Source organism: Phymastichus coffea, unplaced genomic scaffold (assembly GCF_024137745.1).
Source record: "Phymastichus coffea isolate CEN01 unplaced genomic scaffold, Cenicafe_Pcof_1.1 PCOF00212, whole genome shotgun sequence".
In the NCBI taxonomy this organism is placed as follows: Eukaryota; Metazoa; Arthropoda; class Insecta; order Hymenoptera; family Eulophidae; genus Phymastichus; species Phymastichus coffea.
In genome coordinates this window covers 40,824-62,992 of record NW_026707023.1, presented here as the reverse complement: position 1 = coordinate 62,992, position 22,169 = coordinate 40,824, and the positions used below count along the sequence as shown (strand labels likewise).

General features: G+C 38.2%; 1 protein-coding gene across 1 annotated transcript in view; it reads right to left on the bottom strand.

Moving 5' to 3' along the window:
- The window catches only part of LOC131674109 (zwei Ig domain protein zig-8-like), a 43,490-nt gene that overhangs the window by 5,725 nt on the left and 15,596 nt on the right, over positions 1–22,169 (bottom strand). The window contains exons 4-5 of the mRNA XM_058952621.1: positions 13,233–13,367; positions 5,280–5,490 (exon numbers count right to left, since the gene is read on the bottom strand). Of these exons, the coding sequence (XP_058808604.1) occupies positions 5,280–5,490; positions 13,233–13,367 (346 nt within the window). The remainder of the gene's footprint in view (positions 1–5,279; positions 5,491–13,232; positions 13,368–22,169) is intronic.

Below are 22,169 nucleotides of genomic sequence, written 5' to 3'. Positions count from 1 at the left end.
GGGATAGTATCCGTGTTGTTTTTTTTTTATTCCTCGTTGCCGACGATCGACAAATTTCTTTCTTTCGCGTACGTTGTGTATAGATTTAATATTGAATCGGATAGGAAAAACCGAAGTGGGACGCTGCCTCGAGTGATTTATTCAAACTGAACGACTTTCGTCTTTTCAGGGAGCGAGAGGGAGTGAGAGAGAGGAGCTGGTGATAGTAGGTCGCACAACTGGAATTTTCAATGGGGGGATACTGGCCAAATTCAACGCTAATGCGATTATAACTTGGCTCTGGAGCTAACTTTGTCGACGACGTCGTCCTAGTCGGAGTTTTCACTTTGTTCGCTGTTCTCCTTTTTTTTTTGTCATAACGTGTACGCCTCTAATTAGCGCACGCCTTTGACACGACTAATGATTTCTTTGACCGCGAGTGCTTATTTCCGATAGAGCACGCGCGCGACCATTTTTTTTTGCTTGGTAATTAACATCGGAAAAGTTGGAATCGCTAGTTATTTTTTTTTTGTCGTGCACTAATTATCTGTCTCTGCGGTACATTTAGTCGGGAGAAAAATTCTTGCAGTCCAGTAGTCTCCAGACTGGAATGGGGGGATTGCGCGAAAGAAACTTTGTTTGCCGGATCTCTGAACCATCTGCCCGCAGAGAGTTTCTCTTTCCGGGGCTACTTCGATGACTCGATAATCAGCACTCAGCTACAGTCCGCCTGCGATTTTATTACTTTATACTCTATCATTTCAAAATGAACCACTCTACTTTTTTTCAATTTTTAAGAACATTGAAAATAATCACTGCATTTCCAAAAGAAATTTTCTAAAATTTTTGTGAAAAAAAAAATCATGAATGTAGATAAATACATGGTTTTACTTTGGAAATTTGTCTCTTAATATATATAACCCTCATACATTTGAAGTTGAGTCACACCTTTTAAATTGTTTGATTATTGATATGAAAGAAAGTTTTGTGAAAGGCTATTTGGAGTGAGGTATAAAATAAACAACTAGTTTATTAAAAACAATAAAAAAAATATTTAAGTATCTCTTCTGAACAACATCCATCACAAATATCAAAGTTATTTATCAATTTGGGATACACGAGGATCAATCGCAATAATTTTTAATTTTTTTAATAAAAAGAGCGTTACTCTGCATAACTTAAGCACGCTTAAATATTAAAATTATTTATAATTGAAAGTCTATCAAAGTTCACATATGGCAGAAAATGTTTTAGTTTAGAAATATAGAAAGCTACCTTCACGAGAATAATACTGTTTGATTGGTTCCTTGAAAAAACTTACGAATGATGGAAAATGCATAGTGAAAAGGGTAAATATTATAATAACCGATGCTTTTATCCGGTTGTTTGTGAATACACGGCTTTTCATTCGCGTAACAAACGAGAAAAATCTGTACAGTTTTTTTCTTGTTGTTTTCACGATATTTACCCTCTTTTTACATCCATTCAGTTACTCGATTTCAAGGTAAAAAAGATATCCAACAATAGAAATATAAAAAAATTAGAATCTCGATTCTTTCTGTAAATCTGAACTCTCATATGGCAAAAAAATTCGGAGCTCAAAATAAGTAAATCCATTGTTTTATTTGTTTGAAAGTGGTTGCATCGATGATATTTGAACCAGCTATTTCCATTTGAATTTCAGACGTATATCTGTGATATTCGGAGCATTAGCTATTTTGCATTATAAATTAAGATCTATGATGTAAACTGGCATGAATCAAATATTCCATTTAGTTTGAAAAGCCATAATTTGCATTCACGTACACATCAACAGTTTATCATTTGGTTCAATTTGAATAAAGTTGGAAAATCAAGATGAAAAGACGGGCTTTCAGAAACTTTAATAACTCTATATCTGAATACCCCCTCTTCTCCAACAAACAGAAGAAATTATTCAAAGTATGACATAGAGCACAAATGGACTACTCTTTCTCTCAATTTAATCTACGCCAGACGCACGCGTGGTCCTTTTTTTGTATCAAAATTTATCGGAGAAGGACGCGCTGTTGCATGTCAGTTATTAATTGCAATCGACAGAGAAAAAGAGAGAGAGAGAGAGAGAGAGAGAGAGAGAGAGAGAGAGAGAGTGGGAGAGAGCGTGCGTTCGACTGCTCCTAGCTCGCGAGTTTAATTAATGAGATATATATCGCCAATGAATTCGAGTAGTGTAAAAGAGAGAGAGGGGGGGGGGGGAGAAAAAGGGTGGTCTGGTGCGATAGAAAGTTTCACGTTTGCGCAGTTAATTACGGCCATTACCCAGGGAAAATATCGTGCCAGTTAATTACTATCATTACCAAGAAACATATTGCAGCGGTGTGCGAGCCAAACACAACAGCGCGGATTCTTGATTTTCGCCTGACCTCATCTACGGCTCCACCACTAGTGCCTCTTTCTGTTATTTACGTTTTCGTCGAGAGGGAATATTTCGGTATCGACTTTATACTACCTTTTGTTTGTCTGCGAGCAGGCTAACCTCGGTTATAATCCTATTATCTTCGCGGGAGGGTGGACGAGATTACTCTAGCGGGCGGCGCGGTGTAATTGAATTTTTTAGTGCTTGCGCTTGCTCGCGTCTCTCTCCTTTTCCCTTCTTTTTTTTTTTATCGACGAACGTGATTCTTCCCCGCGCGCACTCTTTATGTGCGAACGCGTTCGGTTGCTCCAGCATTGCACCCCCGTCTTATCTAAATTTCTCCGTTTGCCTTAGCGAGCGTCCATAACTTTTCTACTCGTTTACTATCGCGTCTCTAGGATCCTCGATTCCTCTTCTTTCAATCTACTTTTTTCTTTTTTCACTTTTGAGCCCGTTTACGCCTAATCTCCTTCGAGCGATATGCCTCTCTGTCTCTTTTATTTCCCTCGTAAATATGAATGGCGAGTTGTATTCGGGATACATGTACACGTATTTTTCACTTGACAAACGCCGAGATTTATATACTGTATACGCGCCTATCTCACCGTATGTCTGACGCTGTATGCCCTTTCTTTTCTACTTGCACGGATACATGAAAAAGAACTGCGCTTTTCTCCAAGAATTTTCTAGAATCTCATGGGTTATGCGATATAAACGGGTTTTCGGTGCGTGTATTCTGTAGAGATGGTTTTATATAAATAAAACTTGCTAAGGTTATACGCCGATCACAGGTACATAATTCCACGATGAGACAAATAAAGTAAATAGCGGACCAAGCAACGCTGTTTATTAGATTAACTTAATACTGTTTGGTATATTTGCATGTCTAGATATTGACGGAGTGTGCACTTGTCAAGCTTTCAGATAGATTGCTTATATGCGAAACACATCACCTGTTCAAACCGTCAGTTTAGAAATTTGACAATTTAATTCGGTCTTTGAAATTTGTTCATCAAAGTTATTTATCGTTCCATTGTAAAGCCATAATAGTCTCAATACTGACTTAGTTTTAGGAATATTTTCAGTTGTACGAAAAGTTGATCTTTTTCTTAGCGATGAATTCTACTGTGAGTGAGAGTTGACAATTTCCCTTATCGCAAGAATCTATTCCCAGAATAACTAGTACAGTTGCGATAATTCATTTTGCCATAGCATTCTAAATGTCAGTGAAGTGGCACATCGACCTCTTGATTTATCAAGCATTCTTTCGAGTACGTTATCGGAAAAGAGAGTCGTGCATTTTTTAAATCCTTTAAAAATGAAGTTCTTCCAAGAAAGCTTATATATATTATATCTATCTTGAGAATACATAACGGAGCTGCAAGTTATTTTTTTTAAGAAATAAAAAATGCAAACGACCAACGAAGTTAGCATTACGTTCGTTGTTTTCTCTCAATAATGGTCGGAGACGCGGACAATTATAAAAAGAAAAGTGAATATTCATACAATCTTTGTGGAAATGATGAATAGCAATTCCGGCCAAAGGTCGAGATCGGAAATTAATCAAGAAGACTCCTGCACGTTGGTGCTTTTATCTCTTCCTCTCCGCGGAAGAATAACTCGTCGTTCGCCGAGGCGCGAATCAATTGTTCGTTGGTCGATCGACCGGAAATTCTGATTTCAATTATCGAACATCTCTCTCCCTAGTTCCGATGTAGGTATGGACAAAGTCTTTTTTCTTTTATTCTATGGATGGATGAGGGATATTAATAACGTAACTGTCGCGCAAAACTGTCTCGTAATGAGCTCTATCTGGCGTACGAAACCATGACACTAATTGCGATTCGATGAGTAGCTCATCTTCGGCGTCTTCCTCTTTCTTTTTTATTTAATCTTTAGCGGGACGAGGAATTAATTAGCCCTGTTCATGGATCTCACAAATCTTCTTTGGAAAAAAGCAGTTCTTCCTTCTCTCGAGGACAATTCATTTGATCGTTAAGTTTAGCGAAGTAACGGAAAAGACGGCGAGCATGCAATTATGTGACTTAGTTGTGTCAGAAACTCATTAAACTTTTTCACTCGTGCTTTATTTGGACATTGTTTCGCTCCGAAGAGATTACGTTACTTTTATACATCAAGCGGCTGCATAGCTTCTTGATCAAAGAACTACTCGAATCTCTTTTGTTCACTGAGATGCGAGTCGGTTTGATTGCAAAAATGATGACATCGCGTTTTACGAATTCTCTTCCGACATGCCATTACTTCGCCAAAGGATTTCAAAATCTGCTTGCCTTTAAATTTTTCAATTGCATGAATCTTAGATTACGGAATTGTCTCAAAGAACTGTAGCTGGGTGTATTTTAAGTTGCTCGGATGTGTAGACTAAGTAAACTTTCTGAAATGCGCATGATGAATTCGGTACTTTTGTACCTATGCCCGCAGAGTAAGTGGAGAATTGAGATCTTTCCAAGTAACGGGGTATCTTATTTGAAGAAAGAACATTCTTTCCTGTATATACTCGGGATTTTTCTTTCCGCTGCCAGAGCGAAATTCACATTTGAATGGTCATTGTTGAAAAACCACCGAGTATAACGCAGAGGAGACGACTTCCAAAAGTTCTATGATAATATTGAGAGCCTGCCATTGTCAAGAATACATTTGCCGTTCGTCTCTCTTTGCTCCAAGAGGGGAAATCTAATTCTAAATCGTTGCGATTCAACTCTGCCAATATCGAGATGCTGTAACTGTTAGAGCAGGAAGTTAAAAAATTAAGGAACGGGAAAGGCACCCCGTTGTAAATTTCGTCTGCAATAAGAACGATACTTTGTAAAATAAAGTTTTGGAAACGTAAATAGTCAACGATAGATGCGCAAGAAACTCAGCGTATTGTATAGCATGTACTGACCCTCGGTGACGAAAACGAAGATCGAAGCGGATTTGGTATTGGAGGCGCTGCAGGTGTAATTGCCAGTGTCGGATTCGACGGCGTTGTGAACGGTGAGTCGGCTCTGCGACGGTCCTGGCTCCGTTTGCACGCTCACGCTGCTCCTCGGCGTGTCGTAATTTATCATGCGGTCGTTGTGGTACCAGAAGACATAGTGCGGCGGCGACGGACTCTGCAACACAGACCGATGCTTTTATAGATTGTCTGCTGCTTCTTTACCCTGTTTCGAACGGGCCGCACCTCAAAATACTTTGCACAGTGCAAAGTTACGTATCGATCAGGCTACTCTCGTCGATAGATTTGTGTATTCACGACATGCGCGACGGCCGAACGCAGTAATTTATAACTGACTGGAACATCCGGTCTATATGATATACGGTATTAATGCATGTATTAATTACCGCTCGAAACGTTATCCAGCTAAGTGAGATGAAATAATGATCGTCGAGAACTGCCGTGAAAGGAATATAGCCGTGAACGCCACGCAGTGCTGCCTGTCAGTGATTCGATATCGAATGTCGAGAGTAATTTCGTGGAAAACAATGGACAGCTTCATTCGTTATTAAATTCAATTAACTGGCTTTCGCCTAAGCGATGAATGTGCAACAGAGAGGGAGGAGGAGAGAGAGAGTTTCGATAGAGCAGTTCGATATAAAGCAATGAATAGCCTGTTAGATAAGTCTATACGCTTCTGCTGTTTATGATGGAGTTTCGGAAATTCCCGGCGTATCAATATTGTGCCAAATCTAATATACTTTTGTTAATTCGGATCTACTCTTGGCTTTCACCAACAGTCGATATATCGTGCTTGAAGACGTGCTGCCCTTGGGGCTTTGTTTCTTTTTGATATTGCGACTCGTTCGTGCTGGATTATTTGCGGGAATTCGTTTCGAGCAACTGTATTCGGATTAAATTGCCACGGTCGGCCAATTGTTTTTGGGATTTCGCGACGTTGTGAATGTTGACCGAAACAGAAAATGAACGGCCGACACTCGCTCGCGAGGAGCTCCGACGACGTGCGCCGAAACGACGTTGAGGCGTAGTGTAATTCGACGACGGCAGCGAGCTTGCCGATGTAACTATTCATGTAATACCGTGATGCGACGGCAAGCCCGGCAGCGTGGCAGGACGGAGGGGGGGGGGCGTGAGAGCTAGGCCCGGAATTCTCATCGCATCGCGCAAGTTAACGACTTGCGCGCAGGGCGTTTGTCTTGACGATGCTGACTGCGAGATTGCAAGTTTGGCGAGGGCGCGAGCGCGGCCCGTGTTTACTCGCTGAAATTAATAGGAGCGCGTGTGCGGCGCGCCGGAAAACGCCGTTGGAATTAACGAGGCCGCGTTTTCTGCGGAACGATCGGCGTAATGCGGCCCGAGATTGCAGGCGGCGCCGCGCGGTGCGGCGCCGCGGTCCATTTTTCACCAGCGATCTCGGCTCGTCCCTCCTCTTTTGTGCTTCGGATAATGAACGTCATTCAACGCTGATAAATTGTCGGGCGGCCTTTATAGCGCGGCGTTCGATTAAAAATTGGATGGTGCTGTATAGCGACCGGCTCGCGCTCTTGTTAACGGATTGGTCCAGCGCTCAAGCTCGTTTGCTAGCTAGTAATCGGTTCCTGCAGCTAAACGGATTCATTTTCGGCCCGCCGTCTGCCACTCGAGCTGGACAAATTTTTATCATTTCGCGTCTGTTGTCTTTAACAAGTTTGCGTTTCATTTTCGCCGCTTCCTCGTGGTCGAACGTTCTCTTTAAATAATTACAAGTCCTTTCAAGACTGTAAATGATGCTGTGAAAATCGATAACCGCTTTAAAATCTAGCCGGAACGATATGGATGAAAAGTTCACAAGAACCATTTTTACATCGTAATTCAGATCAATATAACGTCATATTTTGGCACGTGTCTGTTTAGTAAATACTGATAAAATATTTCATTTGCTGCGCAGTGTAAAATTATGTATCAGTCGTTGAAAATTTTCCTGAAAAGATATTTACAGATGAATAGTTAGATAAGCTGACATTTAACGGGTTTAGCAACAATATAGTTGGATATTTAATAAAACATAGCATGTACCGAGTCACATTGAAGATAATTTTGTACGTGTGAACATTAAACATATTGTATTAAATTTTCATAGGGTAAAGCTGTAATGAAAGATGCTCGAGTTTTTAAGATTTTGAACTACCTAAAATTCAAATGTAAGGTTACTATTTTAGGAGCTATATTTGAGGTCTTCAGAAATAATGTTAGCTACAAGCGAAATTTATTAAGGATCTTTTGGATCATGAAATTTTCTTTTTTCTATAGTAACATTTTGTCGAGATTTTATACTACATTGAGAAAAAAAGATCTTATAGATACCAGTTCTCTCGTCTAAACCTTTTGCAATTAGAATAAATTCTTTTTCGTCTGTTTTGAGAAAAATTCTCATATTTCAAAAATTTTTTTTCTATAGTAGTTATACTAATAGGCACTGAGTTTTAAAAAATGGAATTTCTATAGGAATGTTTGCTTCTGTTTTTCTGTACATATTAAATTATTGATACCGACAATGATTTTTATGAGAGTTGTTTTTAGTTATTTTGTTAATAGTATCAAGAAGTAGTAATATTATAGTGAAACTGTCAACTTTACCAGCATTTTCGTTTTTGTGGCAATAAAAATAAAATATTATTTTCACAGCAAGTGTTCATAACTAGAAAGTAATGGAAACAAATTTGTTTTTTATCGATCATCTCGTTATTTACCAAAACTTGAAATCAGTTAGCTTTGGAAGTCTATAAATATAAATATAATCAAAGTGACGAACTAACGCTTGGCTGGAAAGTAATGAATACGGCGATAGGTAGTTTTAATTTAACATAGTATTATGTACAAAAAGTGATCAAAATAGCTAAGTCAGTAAATTTATTCATTTCGTGACATCAAGTGGAACTGACGCAATCTCAGGATTCCTTCAGTCCTAAACTGCCTGAGATTATTGTTGAAAGGAAAGACCACTTTCACAAGGAAGTACCACTTTCCTATAATCTTGCCCTTCAATTTTGTGTCGTGGTTGAAATTTAGCTCCAAAGAGTATCCCAGCTCAAACCTACAATAGTACATGGTTACCTACACGGAGAAGTGTATAGATCCAAACGATAGTAGTATCTACACATTCAAGGAGTGAGGTTCGAGGTGGATCGCGAGCTAAAGGAAAGATGGAAAGTTATCTAGGGTTTTCTTACTCTTTATTTCTGGTTCAAAATTTGTAGCTTTGCAACATTCCGATTTATTCCTTTGCTTAACTGGTTTGTTTCATTGTTTGGCTTTCTGACAAAAGACTGATGCGTGGGTCAGTGACAGTTCCAGTATTTTGAATTTTTCAGTTTTTAATTTTCCTAAACTAGTGTATTTTTTATATTTATAATACATTTATAGATATTCAAAAGAGAAATAAAAAATCGATTTTTGACAACCGACCACACACACACACACACACGCCTATATATGTTTATAACATTATATTTGCGATAAATCCGATTGCACTTATATTACTTTGATGTATTTCCTGAATGCTAACTCAGGAATATTTGGAGAGGAGTATTCAGAGCTATCTGAAAAATTAACCAAGCGATTAATTTTAAAGTTCTATGTAAAACATATGTACTAGTTTGGGATATTCTTAACGCCAAGATGTTGAGACATCATTCAAGTATACTGAAATATTTTTTGAAAGCAATATTAATGAATACGATCTGAGTAACATTAATTAATTGACGTTTGATGTTTTAAAAATATCAATAGCTGACGACGAATATGGTTAAGCTTCGTATATATAGCTCAATTTTTGTGATATTCCATGGATAGTTTTCTCTACAGTTGACAAGTTTGATTGTATTAATGAACTTACTTTTTGATATATCTTTACAGCAACAGAATTACTGTGATACAGTTGAATTTGAAAAGAGTTATGTGAACTCGTCGTAAAAAACTTCGAAAGCTTAAATCCATAGCAAGTAAGCATACGTACGCAGTAAGCGCAAAAGTAGGTGAAAGCAAAAAGAGCCGATAGACTGAGGAGAGAGAGAGAGAGAGAGAGAGAGAGAGAAAGGGCGTATAAGTGTGTGTAAGTCGCTCGAGCGTACATATACGCCTGGAGGCCAGCAGCCGCGCGTCTCGAGATTAGCGACACGCGGCTAATGGAAAAATGCTCCCGGCTTGCGCAAGCTCAACAAGTTAAAATGAAAAAGTACCACGTCCGCGCGCATGCTCGCATCTTGCTCGTGTTGTTCTAATAGGAAACGGGCTGGCAGTTCTCGCGATAGATTTTTATGTGAGGTCGGGATCCCAAGGAAAATTCTGCAATATCAATCGATTTTCGAATCTTCAATAACGTTGTATCATCTATCGCGTCAAATTTTTACTCAACAATCTTGAAATTAGACTGATATGTCTTATTTGTTTATTTCCTTCACGTTGACAAGATTATAGCTTTAGATTTACATAGGATTTCTTTCTTTTTTTCAAATAAAATATGCAAGATCGGCAAATCACTTTTAGAAGGTTAAGCAAAAGAATTCCAAGATTTGGTATTTTTTTATTTATTTATAGTCCAAGGATGTCTCGTTGGTCTTGAATATTTTATTGGAATTATATAAACAGATAATTCGAAATCTTAAAAATAATCCTATCCGAACGTGATGGAAAAACACAGCATTGAAGCTTGCCAACTATTGTACATTTTGCTGCACATTATTGTAGGCAAAATTTATGATAATTTGTGAATAGAAGAACTTTATAATACAGTACTAAATTTTAATGTAAAAATATGTGATCGAACCAAACAAGGAATCAATTTATTTAAAAAATTTGAATACATTATACCTATGCGATAAACCGAGCGACTAAAATTTAACCGATGTACCTTTTGCTTGCGCGAATAAAATATGAGAAACGAGTATTTTCACTCGGCCAACCGAATGTGAGACGTTTTGTTGCGATTTATCGAGATGACAACGGCGAGATTAAATTGCACGGTGTCGTTATTTACGGTACGAGGCAAAGGCAATTCGTAGAAAAACTGGGTCAGGAAGCTGACTCCAAGTTTTTTTTTTATTTCACTTCACTTGCCAAACTTCTTTAGGCCTCGTTGAATCATCGCGCTCGTCTTTTTTTTTTATTTCTGCAGACGCCGAGCGACGTTAATTGTCTGCAAAAGGCGTTCGTCTACTCGACAAATAGTGTCATGAAGGTTGGAACGTTTTTCCGTCAATAGAATTTTCGCGTGAATTTATAGTGAGCAAGAAAGTAATGAGTTGACAAACTACTGTATACGCCTCCAGGTTTTACGAGTAACGAAATTTAAAATTTCAAATGATCCACTGCAATTACTGAAACGAAAGTTCGTCTTTTTTATTTGAAGAGAAATGTTACAATCAATTGGAATCGCACGTGACCTCGGTGTCAGAGGTCATTGGCGATCGCCAATTTTTCAATATTAATGACTTTATTCGCTGCTCTGTTTTGGGTTATATTTAAATTTCGAATAAATGAATACGGAAACAAAATCCTTTTTAATTGAACAGATGAATAATGTTGGAAATAATTGGCTTTATTTTATTTATTATACATTAATTAATTTTTTTGTTACGCTGAAATATATAAGCGTTTATATTTTTGCTCACATTCAGTGCAGCATTTTCATTTAAACAAAAATGTTTCATTGAAAATGAACCGGACTAAAATAGAAATTATATTTGTGGTTTTTCAATCATCAAAATAATTTGTCTTTATTTTAGAATGAAATTTCGTCTTAAATTTCGATCAAATTGTTTCTTCAGGAAAAAAAATCACAAAAACATTTAACTCGTAAAACAAGCGTGCAGTGTTCAAGGTAAATATTCCTCGATGTTTTGATACTAATTTTTTCTCAAGATTTTAGTAGACGAGAAGCGATTTAGAGAAGAAAATTATCGATAACTATAGGGTAATAATGAAAAAAAACTCAAGCTATTGTAAAACATTGGTTTTCTGATTTAAAGTATAGCACAAAGTAAAATTATGATCTGAAGGTGATGAGTTTGAGCAGCGGGCAAGAAAATAACGATCGGTATCCGTCAAACTTGGCGCCAAATTTCGTGTTAGACGCGAGAGTTCATTTCGGGAGCTTGGTGCTTCCGCTCGGCAACGAGTTTCGTCAGTCAACGTTTACGTATTCCTTTGTGCGCGTTCGCGAGAACTCATTTCGGGCTGAAACTTGAAGGAAAAACTTCTTCGCGCCTCGTCAGGATTGTAGACTGTGAGCGTTTATTACGTCTTCTTCATTATCCGCGAATGCACAGTTCATTGAACTCTAAGAGTTGTATTGTATGGACAATTTTAATTAAAATGAAAAATTGAGCTTTTCAAGATTAACAGATGTAATTTATATTCGATGCAGCAACGTAAGCAATAATAAAAATTGTAATTATCAATGAAATTGAAAATGTTTGTTCCACTGAAAAATTCGTTTGCACATCCGCTAATTGCTTAGAAAACGACCAAGTTCGACGTTGTCGAACATTGCATACATAAAAGAGAGCTTTTAACAAACTATTGACTTCTTGCGCAGCGTATAAGCGAGCAACAAGTTAATACTCGACAAATGGCCAATTAAAAGTTTAAAGCCAAGCATATTAGGCCAATATTAACCGAGGGAGCGATGCGATCGCTATATGCCTCTTATTTAGCATCGTATGAACGCGTTTGTTTTGTGTGCATCTGCAATGACAAAAGATCATCAATAATAACGCCGGATTTTGCGCGCCTTTGTTGCGGCTCTGGTCAGAATTTATCATTTTGCAACTGTTGATACGCATTATTTAAAATGACCAGTTTCCATTCACTTTCGTTTAATCATTTCCAATTATTACTGTTTTCGATAATTAACTTTAAAGCAGAATTATGTTACTTTAATATTCTAATGTTTTTTATAGTGTAATTTTGTTATTCTACGTAATTTACAATAAAGTTTGCATATAAAAAATTTAATTCTTATTATCGATGTTTTGTATAATTTATGTTTAATTATTATAGCAATGGAAAAATTTCATCGATAATTAGCGCTGCATGAATGTTTCATTCCCGTAACCCAATTGTACGTACATCGGACAGAAAAAGATTAAAATTAGATACTTTGAATTTCTCGAAAACACAAAGTAGGTTAATCTACACGATGGAATTGCCAGAATTTAATACCTGCTTGCGGAAAATTGTTCACATTTTCGAAATTCCAAAAGAGAGAAAAAAAAGCGAATAGAGTCGCGTTTCTCATTTTCTTTTTTTTTCATTCTCTATTCAATGAGAAGAAAGAGTATGAGAGAAAAATGGACTTTACGTTCTTTCGCATTGACACTGCGCAAAGCGAAAAGTGGGCCGCGATCTCTCGAGTTGATCTAATTATCAGCCGAGAGCGGCATTTTAACGTTACCAGAAAAACTGGGTTACGCTGCTTGCCTCTCGTTCGCAAAATCACGCGGGTAGGTATCAAAAATTAAAAAAAAATTACACATGAGCAAATCTGTGTAAAATCGTTTTCTTTTGAACATAGCTGACCGAGGGAAAATTTTCTTTTTCCTCCAATGGAGCTACTTTGTCATTTTCGAATCTGCTTACGGAATCATACGGACTCGCAAAGGCTTTATTACGTGATTCCATCGATGTTACTCGGAAAAGTACTTCATAAAGTAGTCGGTATCTTTTTCCCTTTTATTTCTTCGTTGAAAGAAGGTCAAGTATCGCGAGACAGCGCACGTGGGATGTAATTAAAGGCTTTTCGCCGCGGTGCGCGTCCATTCAATTTGTTCTCTTTTCCCGTTTCTCAGTAACGGATCAAATGTACGCTAGTTATATAGATAGATAGAGAGAGAGAGAGAGAGAGAGAGAGATATCGATTACCTTTTCTATAATACAGACGAGACTGATGATAGAACCGACGTCGACGTGATGCTCTTCGCCTCCGAGGATGAACGCCTCGGGCGTTACTACATTCAAGTTGACGTAGTGCGATAGTATTCCTGTACTTCTGGATACCTACAAAAAACGATCAACGTTACTGTGCAAAGTTTTGCTGAATATCACGTGACTATTGATAAATATATGATTTTTAAAATCAAGTGCACTATGCTATGATTCGAGTATTGTCCAGTGATGGTTGGTCTGGCCACTTTCAGGTAACGTACTACTTGTACTAATGCAGTAGTTATACGTTAAATGTTAAAACGTGGGTCAATACAATACTCCGCTCGCATTAGAGTTTGTAAATGATGTGTTAACTTGTTAGCTATGATAATTAGTTCAGTTCTCCGTGTTAATCAATTTTGCAGAATTATATGTACTCATCGTATGAGTGCATTATTATAGAGCGCATTTTAGATTTCATTATTGTGAAAGGCTTCATCAAGGTCAGTGATAGTGACAGGAGTGAGCAGTAATAAATGAAAATGATTTTCGATTTAGTTTCAATGACGTTATAAATGAGGTGTAAAAACCCTGCGGGTTGGGAAAAAGCCAACAGAGTATCGGACGAAACGAAATAAAGTTTGAATGCACGCAATTAGCTACGTTGAACGCACGCAAATCTGCCAAAGGCAGCAATCAACGAAGTCGCCCCTTTCTGGAATTTTCCGCAACGCCGGAAAACTCGCAAGAGGGAGCTAGCCTCGTTGGGCCTCGCGCGCCGTAGCCGCAAGCCATTCCCCCGTGTTCTTGTTTTCAACTGGGCTCTCTCCGCCACTTGTCGGCCTTCCAAGACTGCCGGACCAAAGGTAAACTTGTAGTCTCCCCTTCCCGTAATCTGTGACCTAAAATACAAGGGAACTTACTTCCCGAGAGGTCTAGCAGCCTTCGAGAATCAATTCTCGAAAACGATCACGGCCGCGACGACGCGTTGGCGCCCGCGCGCGTTTAAGGGCGTGACGCGAAGGCGAATGGAAAAAATACGTGAGAGACGAGATCTTATTAACTTAACACCAACGAGAATGGGCATTGCGCTTTACGATCGATTTACGCTCTCAGTCTCGTTTTGCGTTTACACTCACGTCTTATTTTCGATTCTTAGAACTTAATTTTTTTTTCAACCAATACGCCGAGCAAAGGCAGATTCTTTTCCTCGTGGACAGCTGTTGAACGACAGACGATGGATCACGAAGGCCGTAAACTCAAATTCGACCGCGACGACGTCGAAGGTAAACCCGGCGCCGGCATGGCACTCTTGTTATGGGCTTTCCCAAGCGCGGGCTCGCTAAATTTCTTTCTTTCTGTCGCTTGCTGTTTGCGCGCACGCATCGCACAGGCGTCGACTTTCTCTCCTGGCGAAGCGCGACGTCTCGACAGTCGCGGACCGCAACGTCGGAAGCGGGAGTAATTAAATTTTTCGTAGTCGACGCATACGCGAACTATCACGGAACAATTTGACAAACTCAAATTACTTCGCGATATTGAAAATAAGCCTGCAGCTGGGAAATGTCAAATCGAGAGAAGTTCGTAGTTATTTCAAGTCAATCGAAAACCAGAGAATTGGTAAATTCGAGCCATATGAAAGTATTTCGCGTGTATAACTGCGAACGTTCAATCAAACGTGAAATTATAATGTTTGGAGGTTTGTCGGGAAAGGGGAATGGATGAAAGCTCGCGACCAGAAATCCAATTGGCCCTATTACGCTGCACGCAAATAGCAAGAAATGCGGCGCTATTGGAAGAAAGAAAGTATTTAATCGCAGTTGAAGCGTACATTTCCCTTCTTAATAACCTAATTAAAGCTCTCGACTTTTTTTGGAAAGAAAAAGGGAAACGCGATAGCCTCGCTCCCGCGAAAAACTTTCGCAGCAGCCGAGGCTGTTTCTTACGCTTAATTAAGCAGCAAAGACGCTTTAGCGGAGCAAATTCATCGTTGAGTTTTTCGATAGCGGAAGTTTGTTCTTTCCCATGTAGAATATTCTCGCAAGTATCAGAAGGGACAAGACACAGAGAACGAGTTATGAACTGTACTCTTGAGGGATGAGATTCCGCGCGGGGTATAAAGTACAAATGCTCACGGGGATAAGGAAGAAAAGGTAAAAAGAAGAAAACATTTACATTTTGATGGATGTTTGTAACGAGGGAAGGGAGAAAAAAAATATGTAGGAGAAGAATTGCTCGAGGTTTTCTCTCTTCTCGAGTATGTATACATACATATTCGTATGATAGTCTAAAAAATCGACGGATTCCCTTTGCCTTAGAAGCACTCTCGCATATTCAAAGGGGAGACAGGGAATATTTACATAGAGCAGTGTACAGCGCGCATGAGACCCTTTTGCCGCGGGAATCCTCTAGAGGGTTATAGGTTTCGTCGGTCAAATCATCATTCCAAATTGACAATTTTATACGTTCTCTCGACCCTTCCTGCACACACATATATATTTACAAATCGTCACGTCTTGTTTGATATATAACTATCACATAAATTTTGACGTCGTCGACCACGACAAGTTGTTATACGTCTGGCTATGACGATCAAACGGAAGTCTCACGAATACACTTTTTATGATTCGTTTGTGATCCTAAAGATTTCTTATTTTATTTTTTCTGCTCTTTGCACTTCAGATTTTACCTGTATATTTCCGTAACTAAATAGGTTCCGTTTGTTTTAAATGAAGATGAAATTTTTATTAACTATACTAAAGTCGGTTATTTCAGATCAAAAAAATCTGAAATAATCGAATATTCAGAACAAATATATTTATTATCGGTGGTTTAAATTGATTAATAATTATAATTTTTAAATACAAGTAAACTAGCTAAAGTAGATAGATAGCTTGTTTTTCTTACTTTTTATAGAGTTTTCAATTGGAATTATTCAGTCATAATTGAGCAGGCAATCAGGTGAATAATCAGAAAGACTACTTGATACATGAACTACTCTAACAAACTGTACTTTTTTTTTACCACGTCCTGTCACATAAAAACTGTCGATAACTAATTCAGGGCGCCGTCTAGCTCTTTATTCTTGTACTTAATACGTTTCTCCATTCGAAATTTTTTAACTGCGATCGTCGAGGATAAGAGAACTGTTCCATTTCATCGGTGAAACTACGAATTCAACTGTCGTTCAGATTTTTGACGATTACAGCTGAGAAAAGCTTACATTGATAGTTATAAAAGCAAAATGGGGTTTCGGCATAAATTTCTCGAGATAACCTGCAATTTTATTCACGGGTAGGGCAAGTACTTATAAAGCTAAAAGCCGCAGACGGAACATTTAAAATGGTCGAGTAAAAATTTCTCGCAGTCGTCATAACACTTTGGCAGAGGTATCAAAAACTTTTGGTTATCTTTACTATCGGGCATCAAAGTGAAACTAAATCGACAGGAAGAAAGGAGAAAGAAAGAAAAACTCGACAAAGCAAATTCTCGAAGGTAGCGGCAGCAGTAGCAGCAGCAGCAGCAGCAGTACGAAGTGTGCGTCAGAAATCACAGCAGATAAAACGCCAAGCGAGAGAGTATGGCAGGAAGAAAAGTCTCGAGTGGCCTAGAGAGTAAAGAGAAAAGAAATAAGAGAAAGAAGCGCGCGCGAAAGAGCTCAAGTCCGCTAAGGCTATTAGTTGCTGAAAGACGAAGAGTAGCGCTTGAATATCGAGGACAGGGATTCGGAATGCAAAAAGAAATAGGCAGAACAATTTTATTGTTATTATTATTATTGGACTCGAAGTAAGGAAAAGTTGGGACCAAATGATTATTTTACGACAAATCACCTGCCACCCCTAATGTCACGAGCAGACTTCGACCTCCTTTCTTCAGTCACAAGAAGCGGCTCACGCATACGTATATAAATTAACAGGAAACAAAAAAAGAAGAAAGGGGAAATAGTAGAGGAACGAAGTTTCAACCGACAACTCGCGAATGCGCGCGGGCACGAGGTCGAGAGGGTCACTCGAGACTCTGGTCGCGGTAAGTTTTAAGCAGCTCTCCCTTAAAATAACACTCCGCATAAAATAACGATCCTTTCGGAAAGGGGAAGAGCGAGTGAGGAAGGGCGAAGTTTGCTCTATGACTCTTCTTCTCGCCTCACGGCTGCTTCGCGCTCCAGACAATTTTCTCGCGGCTTTCTTTAAATTTTCCTTCTTTTTTGCTCCGATTTCTGTCGCACCCAACGGACGCTCTTTTCTTCGCTTGGACTTTTAATAGAATTAAAAAAAAGGGAAGGAAGAGAAAGAGAAAGAGAGAGGTATTTTTTGAAATGTCCTGTGTTTGCTTTCTTCAGGGCGAATAGTTATGTGTAGAATCCATAGCACGCCGAGATGAGAGTTTAATAAGAAAAGATTATTGATCCGATTCGCGTGCTATATAGGTACGTCTTATATATACATCGAAATATAGGTTTATTTTTAAATTCAACTCAGTGAACCTTGCAGTTTTTCCTATGTCAAGAGGTAAATCCCTCATTACCATTTAGTCCGAACCTAAATTACTTTCAACGCGTACCATCGAAACAGAACGCAGATGAATTCGTAGCACTTCTCTGTGGTCTACACGAGCTATTACCTACTAATCGTTAATAGCACGAGCAACCGACTATATATTCGAAAAGCGAGTGCATGCGAATAGCTATCAAAATTACGATCCGAAATCCGATCGCCAATGCTGGCTTACAAAAGTACATCATTTTCAATGGAATAGTTTCAAGCAGTTGGATTGAGTATCGTGCAGACAGCGCGTGATTAACTTCGTCGGACGATTACTGTAATGTTAAACCAATTGCAATTGTGCGCTCCGAACAACGTGAATCGACCGAGAGAATGAAAAGAAAAGCTGTTAAACGGAATCACAACGTTCACAACACAAGCATATTAGATCAAAGAGGGCCTGCGCGGAGCTGCTGGCTTGTTTGGGGGTTGCAGATAATATGGACTCCCAGCCCTCGCACAGAGGTGAAAGAGACACTCTTGGGCACTAACAAGAAGCCTCGTTGCGCGCACTTAGCATAATCCATTTCGTTCGGATAATCCTAATTGATGATAATATCATTGAGTGCCAAGGTAGTCGCCTGTCTTTGCGGACAGGATCTTATTATGCAACTGATATTTTCACGCTGTGTGTATTTGCTTGACTGTTCTGTTTTCGTTAGGATTTTTCTTTTTTACTTTTTTTTCTTGTCGCAGTAGTGAGTATCAAGATTTCGTCAGACGTATTTTGATTTAGGCTTTATACACTTGACACTTTGTTAGCTAAATTAATATTATTTTGGAAAGTTAACTTCACTAGCTTAACAATTAAGTTTACATAATACGAGCCGCGAAATATTAGTAACGAATTCAAATTTCCTGTCAGGGTGAAGTGAACCGCTAAAACACTTATCTATATGTGATAAATTTATACAAGTTGCGGCCAGTAAAGTTATTAATAGTTTTCTTTCAGAATTGGAATTTCAAAGAAACTGAAAGTACTCAAAGTAATTAGTTGAGATTTAGTTGAAGATGATGAAAATTGCAATAATCCATAATAAACAGAGTTTACTGAGGTAACTATTTAGTAGTTCTCAAGATTTGTTAAATTTAAAGAACAAAATGAGTACATAGTTTTTGGAAGAATCATTTCCAAGTGAAAAATATCCAGAGTGTCGTTATTTACAGCGAACAAACAAATTAAAAAATATATATTTATTCCGTGACACACAATCAGTTGGCAGTACACTAACGCTATGCTTTGAGAGAGCGAGCTGGAAATTAATTTCCTGCCGAAGGACAGAACCTGCCTGGACGCATGTGTCTGCCTGCTTTCTCACTCTCTCTCTCTCTCTCTCTCTCTCTCTCTCTCTCTCTCTCCTAGCCATGTAGGTCATGTGAGAGATGAAAGCCGCATGAAGGAAACGAGCCTCGACGACGGAAACCCTTTACACCCCAGGCGTCTCTCAGATAAGGCGTAACCTCTTCTCGCTCCGATCGATTTCGACTTTTAGCTGAGTGTCGCTTTAGTTCTGTCTTCTAGCTAGGAAGTTTCAAGAATCTGTCCTTCCAGCACTGAAGCAATGGGCTTTAATTTCATTTCAAATTCTAAATGCATGACAGACGTAGCGACAATGAAGTTGTTGCGAAGTCACGAAAATTACTATTATTTGCTCGTTTCATTCATCGAAGCGAAGGAGTTTCGCGTCAAGTGCCTGACACAAATGGAGTGAAACGATCTAACAGTATATTACATAAAAAATTCATTTTAATTGTATAGAAGCTTGTTAGATTTTCTTTTACGTTGTTAGATTTTGAAGCTTTTTAACAATAACGAGATTACAATTTAAATGCATTTTGAAACGTTAGTGTACTTAGTGCTTCGCTTTGTATTTTTACTTCAAAGGAATTCGTAGATAAAAAATGTGGAGTTGAGCGAAAAGCAGATTTAAAGCATTATTCACAAATGTTTCTCATTAACAGGTAGTGTACGAAAAGAATTTCCATTCAGAGCTTTCATCATTCAGTTCATTCTATCAGCTCTTTGCAGGTATGCTCCGTATATTACTTTATTTTCATTTAATTAACAACGATTTTCGGCTCGTAACGTTTCGCAGCGAAGCTGCTTACATTTACGCAAATTGCACGTATAATAAGTATAATTGCATAATAACATAATAAGTACATAATAAATATAGTTTACTTGGGAAAATTCATAATTAGTTGAACGAATGGTTTTTTATTTCTTTAAATCTATATATAAATTTATTTGCATTATATAAATATTAAAAGGTAGAGAAGTTTACATTCTAGAAAATAATTTTACAATTTGTATTGACAGGTCCATTTACAACGAACGGTTAATATATCATAATGAGAAACGTTCAACAGTTGCATTTCTTCAATTTGAATATGTTTATTGGCCTTTTCGTATGTAAAAATGATGAGCGATTGATAGCACTACAAGTGTAGTAAAATCAAACTTTAATACACGTTTTGAATTCTCGATCATATTTCTCTGTATGGATGCGTTATTAAAAAGCTACGTTAAATATTACGAGCTCTAGCCATTGAACATTTTTAGTGCGAAGATTAAAGACTACAGGGATGCTTTGTCAAGAAGAAAAGCTTAAAACGACAATGCGGAAAGAGAAAGAGCTCGCGGCGGGTTGCTGCTCTCTTTTTAATATCCGCGCTTGCGAAATTTTGTCGAAAATTCAACGGCGAAAGCCACTTGTCTTCTTTTGCGTCCATCTATTCAATGGCGCGAAGCGCAGCCTCGAAGGCTTTTCCTGTGACGTGGCACTTTAATTAAATGAATTTTTCCTGATTTTTTTTAAGAATCTGCTGAGTAGACCATTTTATTTTCTATGAGCTAAGCAGAAGCACTTTGTTCAGCCAAAGGGTAAGCGAAAAACGAGTTTTACTTTTTTCTCGTTGCTTGAAATTCGGCGTAGTGAGATTTTTAATGAAAGCTATGCATTTAAAAATAACTAGAAATATATTTCATTTATCTCTCCCAGTGGCATTCACCGAGTTCTTTTAGCGATTACAAAAATGAAGGTATGAAAATGCGACTCGTTATTTCTGATGCTAAAAGTTATTCTAATGTGAAGTATCGACATCGTTATTCGTTAAATTCCGAAATTAACGTATCCACATGAATAATTTTGACGAATAACGCTGGAATAAAGCAGCGCTCTATGGATTGCGTTCTGCGATAATTTTTCAAAATTTTAATTAATAACGCAATTCACAAAATATTCGCTCTGATTCATTATTGAGATTTAGTGCCAGCATTATACGTTAAATTTATGTATTTAAAGATAACGAATTTCAATTTGAACAGATGACGCTGTCGATACTTTACATAAGAGGGTCATTTTACCATTAGAAACGAGGATAATTGATTACGTTGCATTGTTTATGACGTTATAAAAAATAACATATTTTTCTTATTTTTATCTAAATATTCGATCAACTATAGAAAAAACAACGAATACCGCTGTCATTGCGTTATTTGACTAGACTTTTTCTTGTTACTGGTTTTATCTCTGTAAATATAGATTTGCATGGGCGCATTTGAAGAATGATCTAATTAATTCATCATTACGCGAATGTATCCTCAGTACACTCGAGTATGAATGTGTAAAAAAAAAAAAAAATAAAACTTAAAAAGTCACGCCTGTGCTCGTCGTTGAAGTTCACAGGTCAAAGGTTTCTGTGAAGAGGTAATAACGAAGAAAGAAGAGAGGGGAAAAAAGCTCTCGCAAGGCCCTGAAGCGAAGTGCGCTCAGGCGAGCGTTAAAAAAGGCTTCTGAGGGTCACTTGACGATTGAAATTTTCTTCTACCGAACTCGTCGTCGGTAAACACACTGTACGTTCCTTTGTGAAGTCCCTTTTTTTCTTCCTATGCGCGTACTTATTTTGTACCGAGCATCCTGTGTCTTCGGTCCGTATTTATTCACCTATACAACTAATGAGCAATCGAAAAATGTCCATTGAAAAAAGTCTGCAAAAGAGAGAGAGCACATTTCGAAGCTTCACTCCCCAGAGAATCTCTGGTGGAGAAGAAAGAAAACTTATTGGTACAGTGCGGCAAGTTGTTGCGTGTATAGCTACGCCGACGACGAGATTTTTGCTGCTGCCGAGAAAATAGAGAGCGGAAACTCTTGGTGGTGGCTAGCTGGCTCTTTGCGCCCCTGTTACGGCTAACGAGTTCGACGATATTACTTGTCAGCCGTCAGAAAATACTTTTTATTAGTGTTATAAGGGTTTCTGGACCGAAAGACCAAGCGCGCTTTGGATGAAATTCTTTCATCAAACTTTCATCGTGGAGGAAGCTCGCGAGACTGATATTTATAGCAGTGCACTTTTAATTTCAACTTTATCGATTACCGCATTGTGTCTACTG